At 51.6% G+C, this 23,526-nt stretch overlaps 1 protein-coding gene across 3 annotated transcripts in view; it reads right to left on the bottom strand.

Moving 5' to 3' along the window:
• Window positions 1–22,674, bottom strand: part of RHOT2 (ras homolog family member T2) — a 30,565-nt gene extending 7,891 nt beyond the window's left edge. Inside the window, exons 1-15 of one of the 3 annotated variants that reach the window (XM_032794692.2) lie at window positions 22,656–22,674; window positions 14,709–14,767; window positions 13,027–13,108; window positions 12,778–12,821; window positions 10,811–10,864; window positions 10,088–10,140; window positions 9,275–9,383; window positions 8,406–8,507; window positions 6,461–6,559; window positions 5,611–5,719; window positions 5,069–5,189; window positions 2,556–2,640; window positions 813–958; window positions 604–704; window positions 368–498 (exon numbers count right to left, since the gene is read on the bottom strand). In XM_032794692.2, the coding sequence (XP_032650583.1) occupies window positions 368–498; window positions 604–704; window positions 813–958; window positions 2,556–2,640; window positions 5,069–5,189; window positions 5,611–5,719; window positions 6,461–6,559; window positions 8,406–8,507; window positions 9,275–9,383; window positions 10,088–10,140; window positions 10,811–10,864; window positions 12,778–12,821; window positions 13,027–13,108; window positions 14,709–14,741 (1,269 nt within the window). In that variant the 5' untranslated portion in view covers window positions 14,742–14,767; window positions 22,656–22,674. Of the gene's footprint in view, window positions 1–367; window positions 499–603; window positions 705–812; window positions 959–2,555; window positions 2,641–5,068; window positions 5,190–5,610; window positions 5,720–6,460; window positions 6,560–8,405; window positions 8,508–9,274; window positions 9,384–10,087; window positions 10,141–10,810; window positions 10,865–12,777; window positions 12,822–13,026; window positions 13,109–14,708; window positions 14,768–20,143; window positions 20,304–22,655 lie in introns of those variants that run through there. The other 2 variants (XM_032794690.2, XM_075069430.1) reach the window with 2 other exon arrangements.
• Window positions 22,675–23,526: the final 852 nt, after the last annotated feature.

Consider the following 23,526-nt stretch of genomic DNA (forward strand, 5'->3'; position numbering starts at 1 on the left):
GCTCTGCTCTAGGAAATGAAGGAAAACTTAGGATGAATATCAGGGAAAAACAGTGAGATCTACCAGATCTTCCACCCACAAGAACTGGTGGGAGCCTCACTGTTTGGGACATTCAAACTAGTCGGAATAAAGCACGAGGGAATGTGCTGTAGGGAACAAGCCTGCACTGGCCAGAGGGATGAAGTAGATGAATTAATGGGTCTCCTTGCTGATACTCCCAGCATTGGGCTCCTAGCCCCTAGTCAGTACACACCCAGGACTGCTTTACATATGCACAGCGACACAGGAGGAGTTTGAAGCCCTCATCTTTTCAAGCGTCCAGGTGAGAGACAAGGGGTTTTGGGGGGAGGAAAGCATGCATACTCACAGCCAGGTTCCGCCCCAGGAAGGCCTGCAGGAACGCAGACTTGCCCGTGCCCCTGGGGCCAATCACTTTACAGAGGAAGACGTTCCTCTGGGTCTGACCCTTCTCCAGGTCAATTCTCTTCTCCCGGGTAACTGGAGAAGGGGACGCAGAGAGCCCAGTGTTAGCACTAGGAAGGTGGGCCCCAAGGGTCCAAGGATAGCAGAGGCAATGCTGGCGACATCGGAGGGATGACGTACCTGTGATGGCCTGTGTCTGAGAGCTGTGCTCAGAGAAGATGGGGTAGCCCAAGTAACCCAGGTACTCCAGGCAGTGATGGACATCCAGATAGGATACCAGCCTGAGGGATCCAAGCAAAGAGAACACTGCCAGTTACAGAGAACCCTGACGGAGCCAGGGATGTGCTAAGTGAACTGGAGTAAGGGGGATGGAGAGGGACTGCGCTTACGTCCATTGGCAGAGGAATCCATGCAGTGAAAGCAGGCCTTTATCAGTGGTGCATACCGTGTTGTAGAGTTCAGGTCCCCAGGGCACATAGGGGAAGACATTGAAGAAGCTCTGTAGTTCTACAGGTGAGAGGGCTCCATCTCCATCCTGGGAACGCAAAGGGAGAGTTGATGCTTGAAGCAGGAGTCACCTGGAGACCCAAAGCATTATGGATACACTCTTGTGCACAGCTCTACATGCACACATGCTGGCTAATTAGGCCTAAGTGATGTATTTATCTAGGCCCAGACAGAGCCCCATACACTCTGTGTGGCTGTGACTGCACACCTTGGTGAAGAAATCACTTGCTGCTGCAGAGTTTTGCTCCAGATAAGCTTTTGTTGAAAAAAATAGTTCTAATCCTCATAGCTGCAGAGAGACCCTCCACAGCGTGAGCCACCTGTAAACAATGCAATGTCTTCCTGAGTCTGTAGAAAGTCTGAATCAGTCTGTAACTGACATCTACCCAGTGTGAAACTGACGACATTCTTCACGCGAGCGAGTGCTAACCCTGAAGCCTAGAGATGGTAACTTCCATGTCAAGGGCTGTTTCACTGCTGATCATTTTAGCAGAAACACCCAGCCCATGTGCTTACCCTACAATCCCCAAATTTCTTCCACACTTTCTCAGGGGCCAAAAGCTCTAACTGCCCATCACTCAGCTGCCAGCTTTTCCCCAGACAGCTTCTATGACGCAATAACACGTCTGGAATGGAAAATGCAGGAGCAGTGTAACATGGAACTTAATAACCAAATAAAGGGGCGATGAGCGATCGGGCTGTTTGTCTTCGGACTGAACTCTAGAAAACTTCCTTTTTAAAACATGTAAAGGAAACTGCCACCGAGTTATCAGTTTGCCACACTAAAGTGCTGCAGAATTGAGGCTTGGCCTGCTTCAGAGCACACAGGGGCTTGGGTGTTTATGCAGCGCACATCACTGCAGAACCAGATGGGTGAGCTGCACAGAGCTGCCATGCTCTTCTCTCACTCTTCAAAGAGCCAGAAAAGAGCAAAAACTGCTTTCTTCCTTCTCCCCAATTTGGGCCTTGTGCTCTCTCTGATGGCTGTCTGGTATGCGTTCCACTGCTGTGGGCCAGCTGCCAAGCGGGCTCTGTCTCCAATTCCTAGTAGCCACCCCTTTGTTACTAAGAACTCCACTGTTCGAGGGTGGGCGCTATCAGAGGTTATGGTCATGCAGAGAGAGGCAGTCTCTATGACAGCCCAGCCCCAGCCGCAGGGAGCTTATCAAGACCCAGACTTTAATGGCTACCCACTGAACATCCAGTCAAGTTTAGAGTGATTGGAGCGTGGGAACTGTGTGCTCTCAACAAGCTGTGTTGGTCAGACAGCTGGCTGCCATGCTCTGCATCAGCTGGAGTTTCCAGAGAGTCTGGTTTAACTCCTAGCTACAATACGTTGCAAAATATCCTTTGTATCCAGAGGTCACACGCATGCGATGAAGATGCTTTCTCTGTGCGCAAGAGGACGGCCCTAGGCTGCCTTACCCCAATCCCCCCAAGGAAGGAGAATGCAAGGACAACAGAATAAGCAGATGGGACTGCGTGCAGAGCAGCTACAAAGATGCACCTGTGAGCAAGACTGCAGGGGCAGCTAAGCATGTCTGTGAGACTGTGACGGTATTCACAGGGGGACTGGACCGCCTGACAGCCACCTGCCTCCCCATTCCTTGCCAAGCCTAGCTCACCTTGTCGTGCTTCTCAAACATCCGTTGCAGAAACTGGTATCCAAAGTGATTGAGCTCCGTGGAGCAGCCCTGGGGCACGCGGAACCTGCAGGGAGGGAGTGAGAACAAGTCAGTGCAACCCGTCAACCAGGCACTCAGGGACCACTAACTCTCACACCGGGGATGTCCACTGAGACCTCTCTTCATTGAGCCTGGTGACTAGCACAGGAATCACTCTGGCTGCTCCACGCCATCCAACGGCACAAAGCAATTCCACGAGAAGGGATGATCTGGCCCATGGTCTGGCTCCTCTGAACAGAGCCTGTTGCAGTAGTTCTCACTGGTTGCATGTGCCCTCAGAGTCAAACAGGCCAACCACCTGCACACAGCTCAATGGGCAGGCAGAGGAGACCTGGGGCAGTGGTGTCACAAACAGCCAACTTCCCAAACACCCACAACAGGGGAGGCCAGAGTGCAGGCCCTAGCGCCCTACAGTGGGTTTAAGAGACTACTTGATCCCAGTGCCCTGGCTGCAGCCTGCTCCATTTCAAAGCAACTGGGCGCAGTCCGTGAGCAAGTTGCTAATGCAGCCTTCAGCTAGTGATGTCTGAGAGCCCCTGATTTACAGGAATACAGGATTCTTCCCTGGGCCTGGGATGCTTATCTAAGTGGGGGGTGGGTAAAGCTGCCGCAGCCCCTCCTGTGTTGATTTTGCTCTGTCATGAGCTCCAAGTGCAGTATTCAGCAAGAGACAGAGTGGCCGTGACAGAATACACCTGTCTTCACACCCTACACACGAGCGCAACAATTTTTGTCCAAGGCATGTCTTGTGAGGTAGCATTTGAAAACTCACTTTGCTGGTCAATATCGTCCTATTAATATAAATGTGGCAACAGGATGTGACGTTACAAGAGTTCCCTGTATGAAGTTATCAACACATGTTCCAAACCCCACAGTCCCACCCAAACTGAGGCTGGCAAACAGGTCTGTCCTCCACAAAGGAATGTGTGCTCTGCTTCCTCTGCATTTAAGCAGGAAACAGAGTCATCACACGGGAAGGAAAACAAACAAAGCTCCAATAGGTGAGAAAAAGCCAGCGAGAAACCTCCTTCCACACAGACAATCTCCTAGTGCCAAGCTGGAAATGTTTTTCAAGGGAGGGACTGAAACTAGAGAAAGAAGGGACAAACACCCCCAAGAGACCCTCCTCTCTCTCCCTGCACCTGGAGCGACAAAGGAAGCACTCGTTGGACTCTGGGGGACGGGTCCTGACTTACAGGGTTTGGTCAGGAAGACTGCAGAGGGCTTGTGGTGAGAAACTTTGCTTGAATCTGGTATCATTTCTCACGTCAAGTATTAAGAAATGTCTTATCTTGATTTTTCTTGTAACCATTTCTGACTTTTATGTCTCATACTTGTACTCACTTAAATCTCTCTCTGTAGTTAATAAACTTGATTTACTGTTTTATCTAATCCAGTGTGTTTAAACTGATGTGTCTGAGTAAATATTTGAGATAATCAGCTGGCATATTATACCCTTTAAAATATTGTGTACTGGCCAGGAGAGGGCTGTCCATACATTTCCTGGAGAAATCTGGGATTGGGGGTGTGCTGGGAATCAGCCTGCAATATAACCAAGGCTGTGAGCACCAGTGTAACCCACGTGTGGCTGGCAGGCTGAAGCTATATGGAGACACTCAGGGCACGACTTGCATGCTGGAGGCTGTCTGGGAGCAGTCCAGTTGGGAGCTGCTTCAGCAAAACATTGTACAGTGCCAAAGGTTGCAGGGCAGGGGTGACACAGCCCCCCACTAGCCGGCATTGTACCCCGGTATGTCACAACGGTGCTTTAGTCACAGTAGCTCCCCTTCTGATGGTGAGAGCCCTATTCCACCCCTGCTGCTTTGGCTATAGGATTCTCTAGCTCACAGTACAAACCCTTTTGTTAGCCTGGGGGCGTGACAGGGATCAGAGAAGAGGAGGCAGCTGCAAAATCCCAGCTGAATCCTGAGCTGACGGCTTACTGCTCCAAACAGCTTTGCAAAGAGACAACAGACTCCAAAAGCCCCTTAATGATTTCACTGGAAAGTCAGAGTCACGGCCCAATTTGCTCCCCTCTGTGAGCACCAGTGGAATCAACAGCGTCACTGGGGTTAGTGGTCTGTCCGCCCCCACATCCTGACTTCCCAGACAGGCCAGCGCAAGGGCAATGAGCACGACTCTGCCCTTGCCAGAGAACTGGACTGGGTGCTGTGCACTGTCATCAGGTTGGACTCCAGCTCCTGCCTCGCCAGGCCACTGGGGCAGGTAGCAATGCAGACCCACTGGGAGCAAAGGAGAACCTCACTGCTCACAAACCACGTATGGTTGAAGGTCAGTTAGGATGGAAGAGAGAACCTGGGCCTCCTCAGAAAGGAATATGGCAGCTGAAAAGGAAGGCTCATTGAGATACCTCTGAGCCGTCTCCCAAGTGGACCCCATCCCCAGCCTGCCAAACCCTCCCCAGCATTGGAGAGGATGAGCCCTGTACTCACTGCGGGTAGAGATAGTCGTCCGTCAGCTCCAGCTCATCAGCGTAGCCAAAGCGGCGCAGGATGGACCAGGTTGTCTCGTGCCGCCCCCTCTGGATGAAGAGGGTGTTGAGGAAGAGGAAGCCTGTGAGCAGAGAGGGAGGCAGGGTCTCAGTGCACGGCACACACCATGCAGACTGTGCTATGGTGTAATGGACCGGCAAGCTCCGCTCAGCCCAGCCAGCAAGGTGCTTCAGCGCCAAGTCAGAACAGGACGCTCCCTTAGGAAGCCCTCCTTCCTCTGGGAAAGCAAGGCCCTGAACCAAGTGGCTCTGGGGCTCTACGCCAAGCACCAGCTCATCCGAGAAGATGCCCAATGAGCTTTTTCATTAAGGTGTGTAGGGCAGGGTAAAAAACTATGACCCATGTTCCATGCTCCTAAAGATCTATGGTCTTTCCTTCTCTGCCCAGCACAACTCTTGTCTGCCAGGTGCCAGAGGGGAGAGTGGCCGGGAATGGAGCAAGGAGACAGAGACACCAACACAAAAGCTGCCCACTTCAGTTACCGTTTAACGTCAGGCCATTGTCTTGCACCCCATCCGTGGTGTTCTTCCACACAACCGTCTTCACGTCTTCCAGGGCCTGGGGCGCCAGTGGATTCCCGAAGCAGGACTTCTACCTCCGAGAGACACAAGGGCAAGGTCAGGAAAGCTCCTTGCCAGCAGACAGACTCCAACTCTTTCCAGCTCTCCGGAAGAGAGGGAAGGAATTAAAACCAACTCCGGAGCCCTCCCCCCGAACCCTTAATTGCTCCATTTCTCTACTCTAGCTAGAAGGCTGCTTCCCAAGAGCTGCCGAACTCTTGCTATACTAGCACCTATGCACACCCTGGGACTCCAAGCAAAACCAGCCACTGAATCACAGGAAGACAAACTCCACTCACCTCATGGATTGCCAGCTCTGCCTTATTCCTGCTACATGAGTCCCTACGCCTCAGCTGGCTAATGCAGCAGAACTCCTTGTTACTCTAGGGGTATCCTGCCTCACACATCACAGAGCAATCCCTTTCACAGCTCTGCTCGGCCCTGCTCAGAGTGTGTGGCCATGAAACCCTTCTCCAGACAACGAGCAGATACACAGATCTCTGTGCACCAGAACACTAGCTGCTGGCATTCCCCTTTGGCATCAAGGACCAGGAGTCCAAACAGGTCTCAATGTGCCATGCAAGGGACTCTCTTTTTCCCTGGGAGTTAGAAGAAAGTAGGAATCAGAGAGACTTTCCAGAGAACAGGCAGGAGGGGATGTGTGCAGCTGCTGTAGGGAACACTACTGGTGAAACAGTAGCAGTGGTCATAGTGATATCACAGCCCAGGGACAGGGAACCCCCTGGAAATCCAAGCACTAAGCAGTCCATACCTGGAAGTAGTTGAGTTCATCGTCACTTAGGATCTGGTTGTTATCCTGGTCTGAGATGTTGAAAATCCGTGTAAGTGCTCGTGCACACGTCGGTCTCAGCTGTGGGTATAATGAGTCGTAGTGAAAAGCACAGGAAGAGGCTGTCGTCTGCTCAGTGCTCCCTCCCAAAAACCCACCTTCAGAGGCTTTCTGTACTGGCGCTGGGCAACAGTCCACCTAGACCAGTATACCCTGGCTCTGACAATGGCCAGTATGAACTGCTGCAGAGGTAGGGGTAAGTTGTGAACAATACTCAGCCCACATGGGAATTTTCTTCCTAACCTGTCAGTCAGAGGCTGCTTGTGCCCTGAAGTATGAAGGCATGCCTCCCTTCTGCGTGACCCCTTAACATAACCGTGGATGATCTTGTGATCCATATAAAAGTCCAGTCCTTTTCAGAGTCCTCCTGTGCTCATGATTTCAATGACACATAGTGGCAGAGCGTTCCACTGGCTAGCCATATGTTGCTGTCATAAACAGATAGCTAAGGGTTAATGTTTCTTTTACCTGTAAAGGGTTAACAAAGGGAACCAAACACTTGACCAGAGGACCAATCAGGAAACCGGATTTTTCAAAGCTCAGGAGGAAATTTTTGGGTGTGGTCTTTTGTCTGTGCTCTCTCACTATGAGAGTGATTTCTATCTCTAGGCTTTCTAATCTTCTGTTTCCAAGTGTAAGTACAAAAGTAGAACACAAAGGTTTTTATATTGTTTTTGTATTTACATGTGTGTAGTTTGCTGGAAGTTTTAAATTGTATATCTTTTTGAATAGGCTGTTTATTCATTTTTCTTTTAAGCAATTGACCCTGTATATTGTCAACCTTGCTACAGAGAACATTTTATGTCTTTTTCTTTCTTTTTATTAAAGATTCTTTTTAAGACCTGTTGATTTTTCCTAGTGGGACTCACGGGGATTGAGCCTGCAGTTCACCAGGGAATTGTGGGAGGGAAAAGAGGAGGGGGGAAGGTAAATTGTCCTCTCTGTTTTGTGTTTCAAGGAAAAAGCAGGGAAATCTCCTAGTGTACCCAGGGCGGGAAGTTCTGGGAGGGAGGTGAAGAGAGGGGGAAGGGAAGTGGGTTATTTTCCTTTGTTGTAGACTCAGGGCATCTGAGTCTTGGGGTCTCCCAGGAAGGGTTTTGGGGAGACCAGAGTGAGCCAAACACTGGAATTTTTGGCTGGTGGCAGCGCTATCAGATCCAAGCTGGTAATTCAGTTTGGAGGTTTCATACTAGCATCTTATTTTCTGAACTCTAAGGTTCAGATCTGAGTAGGAAGCTATGATAGTTGCACAAAAAAGTATAGCCTTTTCTAAACGTTAAAGACTATTTGCCACCTTTCAGTGTCACTGGACATCCCCTTGTTCTTGTACCATTGGAAAAAGGTGGACATAGAGGCAGGTTTCCCTTCTCCAAACCAGTCATTATTCTGGATACCTCCATCAATCCCCTCACTAAACAGCCCCAGGCTTCACACACACCTCCCCAGGGAAGCCTTCTCAGGGCTCTGAATCACTCTGTCTCCCGGTGGGGCTGGTGATCGATCTATTGTATCAGAGCAGCATGGCACGATGTGCGCGAGAGGCACTTCTGGGTGAGAGACTCCCAGGATGCGCTTCAGCTCCCCTAGAACAGCTGCCCTGGTACCCCATGAACTGCACCTGCGGAGGGGTGCAGAGCGCACACAGCAAGTTCAGCAACAGAGGGGGGATGCTTAATGGGCTAACTCTGCTGAGAGGAGCGGGGCCTGCTGGCTGGCAGCGGACAAGGAGAATCAGGCAGCAGTTCAAAACAATCATGCCAGAGGATTGAGGGTGTAGAGGGAGAATCTGGAAGGTTATGGGAAGCACATGGATGTCTGGGAGGGAGAAGAGCAAGGCTGCCTGGGGTTCAGGGATGGCTTCGGTTACCTGTTTCTCCTCTGGATCATACAAGGGGGCTGTCGGGTGCAGAACCGCTTTCTGGGCATAGTAGAACAATTCAGAGATATTCTTTAAGTTCTTGGCTGAACACTAGTGCAACAACAGAGAAAGGGAGCGTGAGTGGGCAAGGCCTGGGGCCAGACGGAAGATGGAGCTGGGGGCACAAGAGAGATGTGAGTCTCTGCTCCAGGCAGGTGTTAGATCAAGGCATGGACTGAAGTCAGTGACAGTGACTAGGAAACAAATCGCAAAGGGAAATTCCACATTTGCATGTTGGTTTCACTTGGCCCATTTCATGCTCCCAGAAGCCAATGAGAATTCTGTCAGGTTCCCCTCTGGGCCCAGGAGACTGGGATCCCTGCCAGGGCTGGGCTGGGGCTCTTTCAAGGATCAGCTTTGAAAAGGCAGATCCAAATCACAGTGGAGAATGTTCCTCCTAGTCACTGTGGTGACAGCTCATGAAACCGGGGACAAGGCCTCTTGCTAGTAATTAACATTAGACCAGGGGTAGGCAACCTATGGCACGCGTGCCAAAGGCAGCATGCGAGCTGATCTTCAGTGGCATTCACACTGCCCAGGCCTGGCCACCGCTCCGGTGGGCTCTGCATTTTAATTTAATTTTAAATGAAGCTTCTTAAACATTTAAAAAACCTTATCTACTTTACATACAACAATATTTAGTTCTATATTATAGACTTCTAAAGAGACCTTCTAAAAACATTAAAATGTATTACCGGCACATGAAACCTTAACTTAGAGTGAATAAATGAAGACTCGGCACAGCACTTCTGAAAGGTTGCCGAGCCCTGCATTAGACATTCAAGGGATGGACAAAGTACAGTGCATTGGTTTCCCACCTCCACGCAGGTCTCTATCTCAGAAAACTGGTTCATGATGGGCAGGATGATCTCCATGGAGCTCCCAGACTGTAGGTCAGACTTGTTTCCCACTAGGATGATCGGGATTCTAGGAGGGAGAAGAGATGAAGTGTCATGGAGAGGAAAGACAGAGGCCAAGGCCTGATACTGTCTCCCTATCACACAATTCCCATCTGGGCTCCCATATTGCACGTGTTTTTAGGGCGGCTGGTCAGAAGAGCACTCAGAGGAACAGAACTGCCAGCCCCCTGACTGCTCTTCTACCTCCAGCTGCTGGAACCAGGCACCGGATCAGCCAGAACAAGCCAGGCTGGTTGGTCCTGTTGATGTTTTCAACAGACTACTGGGCACATTAGACGACCTTACGTCCAAGCAATCCACGGTTAGCTTAGGTCTCTGCAGTCCCGCGCTGACTCAGCAACTCACTTGCTCTCCTACATCATGGGGCATCTCACCAGCAGATCCTCCTGCCTCGGTGACAGAGAGACCCTGATAGGAGGAAAAGCCTCCAGATTCTCCTCATCTCTATCAGATGTGGGGCCCACGAGCTGGACGACTGTGTACTGCCATTTGCAGGAAGCTGCCAGGCAGTGCCAAGCTATTTTCCCTGTAGGATCCCCCAGTTCCCAAGTCCCTGTCAAACAGCCATCCATCATCAGGCTGTGCTCAAGTGCTTGTGTGCACAACCAACACACTGAGCTATATGGGAGCAGGACCCAGAGTCGGTCCATTGGGCCACTGGCACACCCTCTTCCCGACCAGACTCCAGAGAAGTTGTGTTTGGTACAGTACCTGGAAGCCTTTTCAACTCCCCCATTCACCAAGGGAATCCACTTTGTCCGAATCTGAAAGGCAAACCAGGAGAAAGCCCTGTTATACACGGCTGTGAGTGATAGAGAAGGTGGGGATATGGCATGTGCACTAACTGGAAGCCAGCAGGAGGCTGAGGCAATACAACAACATCATCACAGCCCATCTGCTCCACTGTAACCCCACAGATAAGCAGAGTGTATGTGACAATAAACAGGATGCAGCCCAGAGGGGCCACGGCCAATTCCTGGGGTGGTGGGCTGGCAGTGATCCAGTCTGGGCAGGAATTGCTCTGTGTCTGATGTGATGGAGTCCCATTGTGTCTGAAGAAATCCCCAGCACTCCATGCCCTGAATCACTTTAGGAACTGCCTGTGGCTGGTAATGACGAGGTGCTAAGTGATGGCTCTGAGCAAAAATGGGCTGGCCAATGACCAACTCTTGGCAGTACATTCCCTTCACATACAGAGCTGGGGAGATGGGGCTGGGGTGGCATGTTTTGGAGACTACAACCAGCTAGTGGCTTCAGGAAGCCCCAGACTGTGGCTGAGAAGTGTGTAGTGCTCCATGGAGAACATGGAACAGGGCAGTGTTTGGGGCATGCTCTATGGGAGATCTCTGGGGGGCAGGAGGAAGCAGCAGAGCAGAGTGAGGCCAGACAAGGCACTGCGGGTCAGAAGCCCACAAGCCTGGAGCAGCCCATTACCTTCTCAATTGTGGCCTCCACGGTGACATCATACACCACGCAGACCACGTTGGCCTGCAGAGAGAACAGCAGGATGAGCCGTGGGTAACACTCCAGAATGCCCATCGCTCAGGCATGGGCAGGGGCTGTTCTACCCGACGGCCAGCGTGTGCCGCAGACCATGCTCCTCTCCCGGTGCAGAGAGGGCAGGGCCCGGCCCGGGCATGGTACAGCTCTATCATCAAGCAGACAGGCCTCCCACAAACAACCAGGCAGGCTCACACTGCCCTGGACTTTGTACCAATGCCCGCCCGCCCCTCCCTGCACACACACCTACACGCCACACCTATACCAAGACAGGCTGCCCCGCAGGCTGTTTGCAAGCTCTTGAGAAGCCAGATGCTCTTAACTGAACAGATGCTTTCTGTAATTCCAGCTGCCAAAACCCACCCTGGCACGAGGCCAGAGCTCCAATTTCATTATGGGTTGATCTTCAGTGACCCAGTTGCTGCTGAAAGGCAACAGCCCAGCAGCCTGACACTGTGTCACTCACAGTCCAGCCCAGAGAGTGGCCCTGGCAGCTTCTCCCACCTCCATCCTCATAATAGGACTCAACTCCGCTCCAGAAGCGGGAGAGGAGATCAGCTGCAATGCTGGGCAGCAGTACGAATCCCTCAGCCAGCCAGCCAGCCCTCTCCGCTCTGACTGCCAAGCCGGCCTCCTAACGCCAATAGTGAGGGTGGATTTTACAATGTGGAAACTTGCTCCCTGGGAGCTTCGGCGAGACCCTGATCCACAGCCTAGCAAATAGTCTCAGCTGACACTGCTTTGCTTGCTGCCAGTGTGGGTTGGCTCTGAACTGGGGAGAGACTCCATACCCCAGCATCAAGCCCCTAAGCAGACAGCGTCCTGATGTTGGATTTCTAAGCATGAAGAAATCCCTCCCCTCCATTCTCTGCCGTCACTGAGCATCAATTTCTTCCTAGGACAGATGTGTACTACCAAGTGTCCAGACCCTCTCTGGAGTGACCAACTAGGGATCTCGGCAGCCCAGCTCTGGCTCAGCAGACGGGTAAGCCTTGGAGCTGCCACTGTTAGGTGCCGGACTGTAGGATCACAGAGATAGCCAGCACCTTCCCCACCTGGGGCAGAACTCCAACCCTGACTACCACCATGTGCTACACCCCCCACAGCTCCCAGCCACTGCACTGTGGCATGATCAGCTTTTCTATCTGCTTGTTATGCTTTGCATGGGTCCCCGCCCTTCCCCTCCAATTCCACCATGAACCCCCCTTCAGGTGGCACCAGCGGGAGTGCTTTTAAATGAGCAGACGGGCGGATCGCTGCCCCTTTAGGGAGAGAGTTTATTGCTAATCCCAGAAAGACACAAGGGTTTAGGCAGGGTTTAATGTAACCACTTTAAGCCTCTTGTATACACCCTTGCTCTGGTGGGGTGGAGGGAGCAGGTTCACACAGCCCCTCCAGCTTAGTTCCTTCCCCATGGGATCTCCGGGATGGAGAGGGGAGAAGGCTGAGCTCAAACAAGGATTTGAAAAGACGTCCAGTTTTATTAGCCATAACAATGAGACTTCCCCCTCCTGCCCTCACCCAATCTGCCAGACCTGCCAAGAACTGCTAACAGCTGGGTCCTGTCCACTCTTCTGGGGATCAGCACAGATTGTTCACCAGAAGGTTGCTCTGATGATCAAATCAAGCCGCCTTGCCCAGGCCCACAATGCCCAGTCTTCTGCCTCTCCTGAGAACCCCCCTGGGCAATCACTTCAGAAAGCAAGAGCACTGACCTTGAGCTAGCAAAGTGAGAAGAGGGAAGAGGTTATGCAAACTGTTAACAAAACTGACAACACTACTCTTGAGATGGCCTATCGCAGAGCTCAGCGAAGCTGATGGGCTGGCTGCACAGACAAAGAATCAGACACCCTGACTTGCCATCTCAAACGCAGCTGCCCCAGGCTCCTATCCTCACTCACCTTGGTGATCTCCTCCTGCAACTCATCCTCTGTTTGCTCTGATTCTGAAAGGGAAAAAGGCAGAGTTACCCGGCTGCCACCCTCTGTTTCTCGACTGTCCACGTGAACTGGCAGCGTGGCACAGCTGGGATGGGGGTTGCGCACAGCATGGGGTACACAGCTTGGGTTCTGGTGAGGATGGAAGGAGTAGGAAGAGCTGGAGGTGGAGCAGTGAAGGTGCAATGGTGTGCAGGGGGAAGGGGGCCCTACCTGAGTAGTCCACAATGTGGGTGGGGACTTTCTCAGGTGTGACGTCGGCTGGGATTGTGATCTCCTCTGCACGAGGGGGCACCTTCAAAACAAAGAGACAAGGTCAGCGGGGCAGGGTGAGGAGGAGCTAGCCCCGGGGCACAGCATGTGGGGGGGAGGGAGGTGACAGGCAGGTCTATGCTGAATACAACAAAGAGGAGACACACAGGACTTCTGTCACCTTAAAGACACAAAAGAGGAGGAGTCAGGGACTACATGAGCTTTTGAGGCTCAGCACTATCCTCCCCCACCCCCCGAGGCCACAGCACACGCCTCAAAAGAGCCACAGCTCAGGAGTGGGAGACACGGGATTAGCCTTGCGCTCTTCCAAGAGGTGCTCCCTCCAGGGCAGATGTGGGTCCATCAGCACAGAGAGGCTCAGGGGGAAGCTAGCCCAGCAGAGAATGGACATGGAGAGTGGACGTTACTTCCCAGCCTGTTGATCAGCTAGCAGAAGGAGTAATGCCTGACTTCTTACTCAGGGCTACTCCAGCACTCACATCTGAACCCAAGTTCTGCTGTGGATCCAGGGCAGGGGCCAGTCGATGTTCTGGCACTATTGGCCTGCACTGTGCACCTCACTGGCTCTGCATTAAAATAATCTCCAGCCTTGGCGGTGCACCGTGGAGGGAGAGGCTGAAACGGCACGACACTGAATGACCAGGGGAGCTCCAGACTTTCTCTTGCCCATGAGAAGAGGGGATCTGGAAGGGCAAATCTCCCCCTTCCTGGCCTGCAGATAAACTCCTAAGCACTTCCATTGCCCCTTAAACCTTACACAAACATCGACCTGAAGCACTGACCTCCCAGCAGCCTGGGAAGAGCATTAAGCTGATTAGCTGGGCTTTGCTGTGGAAATGGGGCAGGCATTTAGATTTATCCCACCGAGCCCTCACGCTGCAGCAGTGCAAGTGACACCGAGGGCCAGCAAGGGGCTCAGGGACTTAGACCATCTGCTCCCCGGCAGGGGGAGACGCTGGCCATTTGGGCTAATTATGTTTTCCCTTACTAAAGCAGCCCATGTCCTGGAGCTGGAAGCAGCTCTACAGTGCATGAAGGCAGGCTGGCTACTCTGCATTTCACACAGATGGCTGCAGCTCGGGGCTCTCTGCATGTACACAGAAGAGCAGAGAACAGTGTGTGACCACTTCAAGGGACTTTCCCAGCTGGACCAGGGACAGCAGCCTGAACTGCCCTGCTAGAGAGGACACATTGCGGCTAAGAGGTGGAGGCGAGGACAGGGACACTGCTTTGGGCTGACTAGGGCAATGCACGGAACAGAGCAGTGGGCAATGCATGGAACAGAGCAGACAGCTGTTCAGGCTGGCTCCTCATTCTAAAGCCCCAACAGCAGCAGGCTATAGAGAAACCCCCTGGCACCTTGGAGCAGGCTGCTCTCCAAAGCAGGACTGCGGTAAGAAAATCAAGTGGAGAAGCCTGCCTCTCAGACTCAGTCACACCCCCAGAAAGGCGGTAAAGATTCTGCTGCTCCAGGCTCATTCTGCCTGGACAGTAGCGATGAGCCTATTAACACTGGTCTCACATCTAGAGGCTCTGCTGGCCTCTGCCCCCTTATAGACAGACATTCGCCCTCCCAGGACGCATTAAAAACACACAGGAGAGGCAAACTGTCCCTCGCTCACCTCCTCAGGGAACTCCTCGCCCACCAGAGCCATAATCAGCGATGTCTTCCCCACCTGGGCTGCGAGAGAAAGAAAGGCAGGAGGTTCAGGCTGGACCTTTGCAGGCCTGGCATTTGGGAATGGAGGTGGCAGAGCCATCAGATGCTAGGGGCTGAAATCTGCCCAGGTCGCAAAGCAGAGGGGTGGGGGGTTGGGGCAAAGAGATGAAGGCAAATTCATTCTAAGCCCAGAGGCTAAAGGGTGAAATTTCCTAAGACCACTGAAGGTTACAGGCTCCCTTCAACATTCACACCTGCCCTTAACTCTGAAGTCCCAACTGTTGTGTGAAGCAGAGAGGGGAATCAGTGCCACATTACCACCATGCCCCCCCCCCAACAATAAATACCATAGTTTCCTATCAGTAAACGGTTCAGAAGCTAACCTCGCTTTCACATATGCCTGCCTTCCCAGAGCATTTGCTCTTTGGGGTGCAATTTTCTTTGCTCAGGCTCCAGGAGGATCTGTCTGGAAAGCTTGAGGAAAATCCCATCAGCTATTTTTTGAGTTCTGAGAGCATGACAAAGATAGTTCCCTAATCATCATCAACACGTTCCTATGACACCTCTGGCATTTAGGGCAGCAACAACGCTCCTCCCCTCCTCTCTGTTTCTGGTAAGTCTTTCAATGGTTCCCCAGCTGTGCCCCAGGTTTTTCAGCTCGGCTTCCACAGCTCTTCGCCATGTTGTTTTTGGGCAGCCTTGTTTTCGCTTGCCTTCAGGTGTCCATCTTATTGCTACTCTGGCGATGGAATCAGTTTCCATTCGAAGCACATGACCTACCCATTTCCACTGCCTCCTGGCAATGATGGTGCTTGGATCCTCTTGGCTGTACTGTCTCGACAGATCTTGGTTTGAGATTGTTCTGGGCCAAAAGATATGGAGGATTTTTCTGAGGTAGGTTGTATGGACAGTTTGGACATGTCATACTTCCTCATTCCCCAGCATTCTGCACTATAAAGTAATGTTGAAAGTACAGTACGCAGCTCTGATAAATCTTGAGTTTGGTTTTGGTGTTGTATTTTGATGATTTCCAGACTGCACTTAAGCTCCTGAAGGTGTTCCTGGCTTTACTGATTTTGTTCCTGATGTCCTACCTTGTTCCACCATCCTGGCTGATGGTGCTGCCCAAGTATGTGAATGTTTCTGCATTGGTGAGAACATAATCCTCTATCTGTACTGGTGATGGTGAGACAATATTAACGATCATGATATCTGCCTTACTGCGGTTGATTTTCAGTCCTATTTGCTGGCTGAATGCATTGAGTCGAGTTGTTTTTTCTTATATATGGTGTTGGATATGTGATAGGAGGGCGAGATCATCTGAGAAGTCCAGGTCTTCAAGGGATGAGAAGAGTGTCCATATAATGTCTCTTGGCATGTCTTCTGTTGTAAGCCGTATTACCCAGTCAATGGCCACGTTGAAGGACTGCAGACATGACACACCCCTGACATATTCCTGTTTTGACTTCAAAACTGAGCTCCCTGTGATCACCGCTGCATGTAAGGTTGAAATAGAAGCTTTTGATGATGTTGATTATACGGAAAGGAATTCCATATGCCCACAGAATGTGCCATAGGCTGGTCCTGTGAATGCTATCAAAAGCCTTCTCAAAGTCTATGAAATGTATGTTGCACTGCCATTATCATTCTTAGCATTGTTCTATTGTGCTTTGTAGAGTGAAGATCTGGTCCGTGCATCCATGCCCTTTCTGAAAACCAGCTTGCTCTTTTCTGAGAACGCTATCATAGAACATCAAGGTTGGAAGGGACCTCAGGAGATCATCCAGTCCAACCTGCTGCTCAAAGTAGGACCAACCCCCAGATTTTTACCCCAGTTCCCTAAATGGCCCCCTCAAGGATTGAACTCACAACCCTAGGTTTAGTAGGCGAATGCTCAAACCACTGAGCTATCCCTCCCCCCTATCAACTGCCTCTGATATACACGAGACTATGATCTTACACAATACTTTGCTTGGCACAGATAAAAATGTGTTGCCAGTTATTACAATCACTGAGAATTCCTTTCTTTGGTATCTTCACTATAACCCCACTGGTCCACTCATCTGGCACTTTTCCCCTTTCCTAGACTGATGTAAATAGAGGGGCCAGGATAGATGCTGCTAATTTAGGATTTATCTTGAACAATTCTGCATTCAAGTTCTCCTTGCCAGAGACATTCCCATTTTTTAAGGATTTGATGGCTTGAATGATCTTTTCCTTAGTTGGGGTGTCTGTGTTGATATCAAGATCATCTTCTGCCTCCTGGATGTTTGCTTCATCTTTAGTTGGCTCCCTGTTCAGCAATTCTTTGAAATGCTCTGTCCAGCGTATTTCTTGATCTTTTTTGGTTGTTAGTAGGTGGCCTTGTTTATTCCTGATGAGAATGTTTGCTGGCGTCTGCCATTTACCATTGATAAGCCGTGTCATTTTGTAGATGGTTCCTAGTTCACCACGAGCAGCTTCATCCTCTGCTTGCATTGCCTGATTATCAGTATAATGCCGTTTGTCTGCTCTCACAAGGCGTTTGACCTCCCGGCCTGCCTTGCTATACTGCTCGTGGTATTTATCCTTTAGCTTCTGGGATTTTGTGTCTACAACTTTTTTCTTCAGGGCTTGTCTGGTTGCTATAGCGTTCCAGGTCCTGGGTGTAATCCACTCCTTCCTTCCCTTCTGCCTGTAGCCTAGACAGGCTTCACGGATCTGTTTATAAATGGCTGTTACTTTGTCCCACTACTTGTTGACCTCCTTAATAAGGGGAATTTCTATGGATGGAAAGCACTAGCTGGGAGAGAGCTTTACGAAGGTGGGGGATTACCCATGGGATCACCAAGAAACAAAGAGGTCAAAGGACTTGCCTGACATTACACAGCACGTTGGGGCAGTCAGGAATCAAACCTAGGTTTTCTGATTGTTAGCTCTGTGCTACCACCACTACAATGCAATCGCCTCCTGAACAGGCTGCACTTTTTAAAAAGAAGCTCCAAATAAATAATAAAAACTGAACCAGAGAGCTGCACCTTGAAAGCTGACACAGACGCAGCTCTCAGTGAAGAGCTAAGTGTGAAAAAATGGAACGTTATTAATATTTGAAAATGCTGTGTGGAGCTGGAATAGTGGGAAATGTCTACATTGTAATTGCACACGTCCCAGCTGAGATGCCTGTGCACAAACAGCTCTGGGGGCTGGTCTGCGTGGGGAATTCACCAGCATACCTAGAGCGGTACGGTTATACTGATCTAACTTCTCACATGGACACAGTTATTCTGAAGACGACAGTGTCTTTCTCCAGATGAATTTACATCACTTTCCGAGTGACATAAAATAACCTGGAAAAGCACTCTTCCGCTGGCATAAGTGTCCTTATGGGGAGTTAGAGGGGTGGAACTACAGCTGACTAGCAGTACAATTACACCAGGGAATGCCCCCATGTAGACAAGCCCTGAGGTGCATTTCTGAAACCAAGATTAAAAGACATCTCTCGGCTCGAGCCTTCTCCTGGCCTTCACATCTGGTCAGGCCCTCAAAGCCCTCTTCCCTCCCCACACCTAAGGTCGTATTTTTCAAATGAGGGACTTTTGACCATTTTAAGTCTGCTATGTGGTAGGACTCTACATCCCAGAACACTCTGGGTTAAGGATTATGGGAAATTAATGGGCAAGGATTGAATCCTTCTGCCATTCGTTTCCCTAACCCACTCCCTGGCTGGCACTGGATCCCATGGCTGAAGCCCTATAAGCAAGAACCATGCTTGTTAATATTGCCTCAGTGCCTCTGTGAAGCACATGTACAAGCAGAACGCTGAGATTGTTTCTCCTGCTGCCTGCTCTCTGCCCCTCTTTCTAAAAGAGGGAAAGGCAATGCTAAAACCCAATGGAACCCCACTGACGTACAGGTCAAACAGGGAGTGTAAGGTTCTTGAAGTCATGTCCATTCGCCACACTTCACACATGAGAGATCTTTCCTTTCTTTGGATCAGTATAACAATAAAAAGGGGGCACCTGTCCAGTGCTGAAGGTGCTGTTCTCCCACATGACAAAGGTAAATACAAACTGCCAGCAGGGCAAAACCTGCCCCTTCCTCGTGGGCAATCTAACGACTCCATCCAAAGCCACCCTCCACAACACTGCATAAAGAAATGTGCCTTGCAGAGCATTCTCTACCACCAGCCTCCCCTCTTTAAAAGTGTGAGGGGATCCCAGCTCAAGCACCTCTGCTGATCACAACTGTGCCACCCTTTAAAATAGGGAAGGGACACATTCAGTAATCTCAGCGTTAATGGAAAATCCAGTGTATATGGTGTCAGTTACTGTTAAAAGGAGAAACATGGCCAAATCCCTAGCCAGTGTAAGTCAGTGTCACCCCACTGACTACAGTGAAATGAGGCCAGTTTACAATAACGCAGGATCTGGTCCCCCACCTTTTCCTGTTACCAAATTTGTACATTGTGTGTGTCTCCCCACTGAATCAGCAATGGAGAGCCAGCACAGCAGCAGCCCGCTCCTTAGGGTTGGTCAATGGGACATCCCAGACACCCTGGCAGTCATGGATGGAACAGGAGGGACTTCGGATATCGCTATGTTTCATAACTAGGGCTAATTTACAGAAAATTCTGCTCCTGGCAAGCCCCGCTCCTTTTCCCTAATTCACAAGGCAATGGTAGGTTAATTCCTACCAGCTGATTCCTTTCAGATATAGGGCAAAGTAGGCAGAATGGTCTAGTGGTTCCAACACAGGCCTGGGGGGCAGGAGAGCCAGGCTCCACTCTCAGCTCTGGGGCTGATGGGCTGCATGACCTTGGGCAGGGGTCGACAACCTTTCAGAAGTGGTGTGCCGAGTCTTCATTTATTCGCTCTAATTTAAGGTTTCGTGTGCAAGTAATACATTTTAACGTTTTTAGAAGGTCTCTTTCTATAAGTCTATAATACATAAGTAAACTATTGTTGTATGTAAAGTAAATAAAGTTTTTAAAATGTTTAAGAAACTTCCCCATTACCCAGACTGCCCCGAGGGGGGCTGATCTCTCTGCAGGGGGGGAGGGACTGATCTGTTCCCATTACTCAGCTTGCCCCAAGGAGAACTGATCTCTCTGCAGGGGGGTCTATCCCCATTACCCAGCCTGCCCCGAGGGGGGCTGATCTCTCTGCAGGGGGGAGGGGCTGATCTCTCTGCGGGGGGGGGGTCTGTCCCCATTACCCAGGCTGCCCCGAGGGGGGCTGATCTCTCTGCGGGGGGGGTCTGTCCCCATTACCCAGCCTGCCCCGAGGGGGGCTGATCTCTCTGCGGGGGGGGGGTCTGTCCCCATTACCCAGGCTGCCCCAAGGCGGGAGCCGAGACCCCTGCCACTCCCCTGTTGTCCCAGGATCCCGTCCCCCCCCACAGCCAGGGCTCGGCTCTTACCCTCCCCCACCAGGAGGATGCGCACGTCTCGCTTCATCGCCGCCTTCTCTCCCGCGCCAGGGGTGTCAGGCCGCGGCGCTGCCCCTCCCCCCTCAGCCCACGGCCCTCTCGAGTCCCGGCCCCACTTCCGGCTTCACCGCAGAGCACGTGGGCCCGAGACGTGAGGCACGAGCGTCGCTCGCGGAGCTACTGTGGGGGTCGGGGCCGGCAGCGCCACCGTGCGGCCAGTCGGGGCACGGCAGCACCTGGCCGCCCGGCGCACAGCGAAGGACCGGCCGGGGGAGGCGCCCCTCAATCCCAGGGTTGGGTGGGGAGATCGGGGCTTGGGTTATCTAGGGCCCGATCCCGGCTTCCAGTGAAGTCAGTGGGCGGTGGAAGAAGGGTACCATGGGGCAGGGTGCCCTGCAGCCCAGCCCCCACTTCTCAGGCCAGCTCAGGGTGGGAGGGGACGCAGACCCTGGCTTGAGCATCTGCATGCAAGCCCTGGTTAGGAAGTGAACCCTGGGTCCCAACCTGGGCCCGAGTCCAGCCCTCCGACCCCAGAGTACCTAGCACCCTCCCAAAATGTGGTTGCTGTAGCCCCTTGTTCAACTGTCGGAAAATTTGACAGCCACCCGCCCACCCAACTTGGTTGTCCCGAGGACAAAGAAAGTCAGCCTGTGGGATCCTGGGGTGGATTCCCCGAGGACACATCCACTGGGGCTGAATTTACACTGCCGAACAGTAGGACCTGAACTTGAACCCTGGCCTTGACTCAGGCTCAGACCCTCCACCCCCTGGGGTTCTGGGACTTGGGTCTGAGCCCTAGGCTAGCACAATTTGTGTGCAGATGGAAGGAGGGTTAGGCTTGAGCCTGAGTTCGAACCCTGGGCAACATAACCACCTCTTTCATACACAACCTGGTCCACAATGACGAGAGGGCCAGCATGCTTCTGTCCTAGCCTCTAGATCAGGGGTGGGTAAACTTTTTGGCCTGAGGACCACGTGGGGGAATAGAAATTGTATGGCAGGTCATGAATGCTCACAAAATTGGGGTTGGGGTACATGAAGGGGTGCAGGCTCTGGGGTCAGGCTGGGGCTGAGGAGTTTGGGGTGCAGGAGGGTGCTCTGGGCCCGAGGGGTTTGGAGGGGGGGAGGGGGATCAAGGCTGGGGCAGGGGTGCAGGTTCCAGCTGGGGGTGCAGGCTCTCAGGTGGGGCTGGGGATGAGAGTTTTGGGGTGCAGGAGGGTGCTCCAGGCTGGGATTGAGGGGTTTGGAGAGGGGAAGGGGCATCAGGATTGCAGCAGGGTGTTGGGGTGTGGGGAGAGGATCAGGGGGTGCAGGCTCTGAGCGGGGCTTGCCTCAAGCGGCTCCCAGAAGCAGTAGCATGTCTGTTCTCTGGCTCCTATGTGGAGGCACAGCCCAGCAACTCTGCACGCTGCCCCATCTGCAGACACCGCCCCTGCAGCTCCCATTGCCATGCATAGGAGATGGAGCAGGACCATGCCATGGCTTCCGGGAGCCTTATGATGTGGCCCCGACCAGAGCAGCAGAGCGGGGCCAAGGCGCATGGTGCGGCCCCCACCCAGCACCCTGGATGAAGCACTGGAGTGGGGCCAAGCCGTGTGGTCCGGCCCCCGACCCAGCACCCTGTCTGGAGGAGGGCCAAGCCACGTGGTGCAGCTTGCAGGTCAGTTTAGAACAGCCGGTGGGCCAGATCCAGCCCATGGGCCATAGTTTGCCCTCCCCTGCCCTAGATACAGCTCTCAGTAGACAATGCTCTGTCCCAATCCAAAATGCTTGGGTTGAGTGCAGATAACAGGAATTTCAGGTTCCTGCATGCGAGGGTCTCCTGCATGCAGAGAGGGATGGCACATTGCAAGCTAAAACATCCTGATGCTGCAGTCAACCACTCGGTGCATAATTGGACCAATGCAAATTACGAACAACTCTCAGAACCCTGAGATGTTGCCAATGCAATCCTCTCCGTGTTGCACAGTTGTTAAAATTTGAGCCCATTTTGCAGTCATACACTGATGAACTCCACCATCCCATACACCCTAACCCCATCATTACCTACTTATCCCACATGCCTGTTTTGCAGTGTTTGCAGTCCACCCTAGTGGAAAACTGCAGAAAGGAGTACACACACCCACAATTGGCTTAACTACTTTAGAATCTCTGCTGTTAAAACATGCAGCAACTACACACACACACAGCAGAGTGGCACTCTCTTAAAGAGATAATGCGGGTTTTCCTAGTAGGGCAGCTTGGCCCCTTAGAATAGTTGCTTAGTTTTAACACCACATTTCCTTTGCCAGTACACATACTCCTGATCCATCAGCTCATGACGGTGTCAGCAGATTGTCCCTTCTCGTTGCCAGATTATGGCAAAGCTATGGTTGCCACTGGTTCAGGTACGTAAGATTTACCATGCTGCAACAAGCCAGCAGTTCTTCTATTTGAACATCCCACCTCTGACAGCATCCACTGTTGGGTGTGAACTCCACATTCACCCACTAAATACACTTACCTGTACACGACTCAAATCTGGTAGGTGGCAGGGGTGTTCTTGATCACAGCTGTTGATCAACATGCAGCCTGAAACATTAAGCCTGATTGATGAAGATTAGGTGCCAAGACATACATGCCATGTTGTGCAGTCAGAAGACAGCCTTCTAGTTTCCACCCTGACACCCCAAAGCTCCTCCCCTGAAACCAAGCAGGTTCATCATATAACTGGAGTTTCAGACAGGCACCATTTGTCTTAGAAGTGCCTTGATGTGCTCATCATGGCATTTTCTCCCTCCTAGCTGGTGCTTCTGCTGCCTCTAAAACTCCTCCTTTCCAGAATGACACTGCAGAAGTTTGAAGCTGGGGCTATTTTCTATCATGCATGTATGGTTTGTAGCAGCAAGATGATCTCCTCAAACACTGCAACACCAATATCACTGATCCAGGAGGTCCAATTGTGTATCTGCTCCATGCTCAGAATTCCCTTTGCCTTCAGAGCTGCATTGCAGAATCTGGCCCAAGGGAGTAAGTGCAGAGAAGAGCACAGTGGACCACTAAAGAGGAACACTCCCAGAGCAGAGTATTACTGTCTAGTGTTCTCAACACTCCTCAGTCACCACTTGTATGATTTTTAAAAACAGCTCAGCCAGCTAAACACGCCTTGCACCAAAGCAGGAGCCTTTGGGCCAGATTCTGATCTCAGTTACAGTAGTGCAACTCCAGAGACAAAGTTACTCTGTATTAACTCTGGTGAAACAGAGCAGCATTGTAATGCAGAATTATAGCTCATTCAGCTAATTTCTTCAGGTAAGTGACACACTTATGCCTCCTGTCAATACACAGAGCAACAGAATTTAGACTTAATATCCAAGACTGCAGCTGCAAAGGAG

This window comes from Chelonoidis abingdonii, chromosome 9 (assembly GCF_003597395.2).
Source record: "Chelonoidis abingdonii isolate Lonesome George chromosome 9, CheloAbing_2.0, whole genome shotgun sequence".
NCBI classification, from domain to species: domain Eukaryota; kingdom Metazoa; phylum Chordata; order Testudines; family Testudinidae; genus Chelonoidis; species Chelonoidis abingdonii.